The sequence below is a fragment of the Vespula pensylvanica genome, chromosome 17 (assembly GCF_014466175.1).
Source record: "Vespula pensylvanica isolate Volc-1 chromosome 17, ASM1446617v1, whole genome shotgun sequence".
NCBI classification, from domain to species: domain Eukaryota; kingdom Metazoa; phylum Arthropoda; class Insecta; order Hymenoptera; family Vespidae; genus Vespula; species Vespula pensylvanica.
Genome location: NC_057701.1, coordinates 1,501,465 through 1,504,205, shown reverse-complemented (window position 1 = coordinate 1,504,205; position 2,741 = coordinate 1,501,465). Strand labels below are relative to the sequence as shown.

The 2,741-nt window shown below is 29.5% G+C and overlaps 1 protein-coding gene across 1 annotated transcript in view; it reads right to left on the bottom strand.

Annotated features, from left to right (window-relative positions):
* Positions 1-208: 208 nt before the first annotated feature.
* Positions 209-2,741, bottom strand: part of LOC122635150 (calmodulin) — a 5,745-nt gene continuing 3,212 nt past the window's right edge. The window contains exons 2-4 of the mRNA XM_043825017.1: positions 1,887-2,061; positions 1,039-1,281; positions 209-291 (exon numbers count right to left, since the gene is read on the bottom strand). Coding sequence (XP_043680952.1) covers positions 263-291; positions 1,039-1,281; positions 1,887-2,061 — 447 coding nt within the window. The 3' untranslated portion in view covers positions 209-262. The remainder of the gene's footprint in view (positions 292-1,038; positions 1,282-1,886; positions 2,062-2,741) is intronic.

Sequence of the window (2,741 nt, the reverse complement as noted above, 5' to 3'; positions counted from 1 at the left end):
TAAACAGTTAATTTGCCCTGTATTTTTTACTTATCGACAACGAGATGATTAACGCGTATCGGGCGTTGACCTTCCGCGCGGATTTTTTTTAATATATATATATGTAGACTTCACATCCGGATACAAGGTTTTGTTTTTCACTTTCTGGTTGGTTCGCATTTTGTGTTTTACATATATTTTATACTCTGCATCTTGATTTTTTTTTTTATTAGTACGTCAACACCACTTCAAGTCGCAAGTTCTTCCATTATACAGGTTGCATTCACTTTGATGTCATCATTGTGACGAATTCTGGATAAAGAAATAAGAATATCACAAAAAATATACATTTCATCATTATTAGGAGAATTAATTCCAAATTTATAGTCATTGTATATTCGTATAAAGACAATTGGTAAAATGATAATATGGTACACACACATACACAAGAGAGGATGTAATAAACTGATACAGAATGTGCTAAAAATTTCTAAATGATTTTAAAAAACAATTACTTTTTCTTTTTTTAGAGATTTTTTAGGCTAATATATATATTTTTTTTCTTTAGATTGTAAACAAGCTTAGCTTGTAGCTTTACAATCCTACATCTGAGAACTTTTTTAAAAGGATTAATATGAAATTTATAGTCATTGTATATTTGACATCAAAAATAACTACCTTCATATGGTGTACACACACAGGAGGGAGGATGCAATAAAATTAACACACAATGTGAACCAAAAGTTCCTAAGTGATTTTAAAAATTAATTAATCTTTTTCGTGAGATAATATTCCTTTTCCCTTCAAACAGTAAACCAGCCTAACTTCTTAGTTTTACAATACTACAGATCTAGGAACTTTTGCTTCACTCTGTGAATGAGAATCTCTTGTATCTTTGAATTTGAACAAAAATTCATCTGCAAATGACACTATCTCTACTAGAGAGAGAGAGAACTTTAGCACAATATAATAATAATAATAATAATAATAATAATAATAATAATAATAATAATAATAATAATAATACATAGATAAATAAATAAATAAATAAATACAAACCTTCGTAATTAACTTGGCCATCACCATCGATGTCGGCCTCTCGAATCATTTCGTCGACTTCTTCGTCGGTAAGCTTTTCTCCAAGATTTGTCATGACGTGTCTAAGTTCTGCCGCGGATATGAAACCATTACCATCTTTATCAAACACTCTGAACGCCTCCCTTATCTCCTCTTCACTGTCAGTATCCTTCATTTTACGTGCCATCATGGTCAAAAATTCCGGGAAATCGATTGTGCCGTTACCTGAAATCCGTCGCATGATGTATACGAGGGAAATAAGAGCTCCAGGGGTAAACTAAAAAATGGCAAAAAAATACGATAATGTGGATAGGAAAGAGAGAAAGAGAGAAAGTGAGAAAGAAAGAAAGAGGAAGGAAGGAAGGAAGGAAGGAAGGAGAGAGAGAGAGAGAGAGAGAGAGAGAGAGAGAGAGAGAGAGAGAGAGAGAGAGAGAAGATGAAGGAAAATGATGTATATTTTATAAAAATATAACGTGCTTTTAACGGTATAGCATTACTTCGTTTAAATAAAACACGTCTAAACTTATGTGTATATATATGTATATAATATGTTATATATATATATTATATATATACACCTATATAATTACGAACTAAAGAGATGTATACTTAAGTCACATGAATCGATAAAACTATCGTGAACACATAGTGTTCCAGAAAAAGAAAATAAAAATCATCGGGTATTATCTATAAAGAAAATTTAATAATATTACTTTTTCGTAGTTTTTTTTTTTCTCAGGACAAGCTCTAATCGAGAATTTATTAACGTAATTATTTATTTACTTATAATAACAATATCAAAGAGATTTAATGCATATTGTTTTATATACCATCTGCATCCACTTCGTTAATCATATCTTGAAGTTCAGCTTCCGTCGGATTTTGACCAAGAGATCGCATAACGGTGCCCAATTCTTTGGTAGTTATAGTACCATCACCATCTTTGTCAAATAGCGAAAATGCCTCCTTGAATTCTGCGATCTGTTCCTCCGTTAGTTGGTCGGCCTACCGACAAAAATACAAGCTTTTTTATTTTGTAATAATATCTTTCTTTCTTTTAGATAAAGAGAAGTTATATTAAATTTTTTTAATATATATATAATTTCATAAAAAAAAAAGAAAGATATATACACAAATTTCTAACCTATAAAATATTTCTCTGTTTCAATTAATTTGCGATTTTGAACGACAATGAAAATTGTTCTAGAGCATCAATTTTCTTTTTTTCCCCTTTAAGAATAAAGATTAGAAAAATAATAAAGTTTATATAACATTTGTAGGTTTTGTAAAAAACAACTAGATGATACAAGTTATCGTTTGAATGATTCACGCAAAGATAAGAGATACGATGAAGACAAGAGTTAGAAATAGCGTAAATGCAGAAAAAGAATCAATTCTCTAATCTTATCAATTGTATGTGTATTCTTTTCTTAATCCCCAACTGATTCATACAAGATCTAATTCTTTTTTATTTTTATTATTTTTTTTTTCTTTTTTAATTACATTACTCGGTCTACGTGATAGTTATTATTCTTGATTTATCTTGATTAATCTCGATCAATCTACAATAATTAACAAAAAACATTTTCTTTAGATTATTACAACATTTTGTTACACATTTCTCTATGTTGTTTTATCTTCCCTTAGGAAGTGTCATACAAGCACAAGGTCCGTTAAAATAGTAT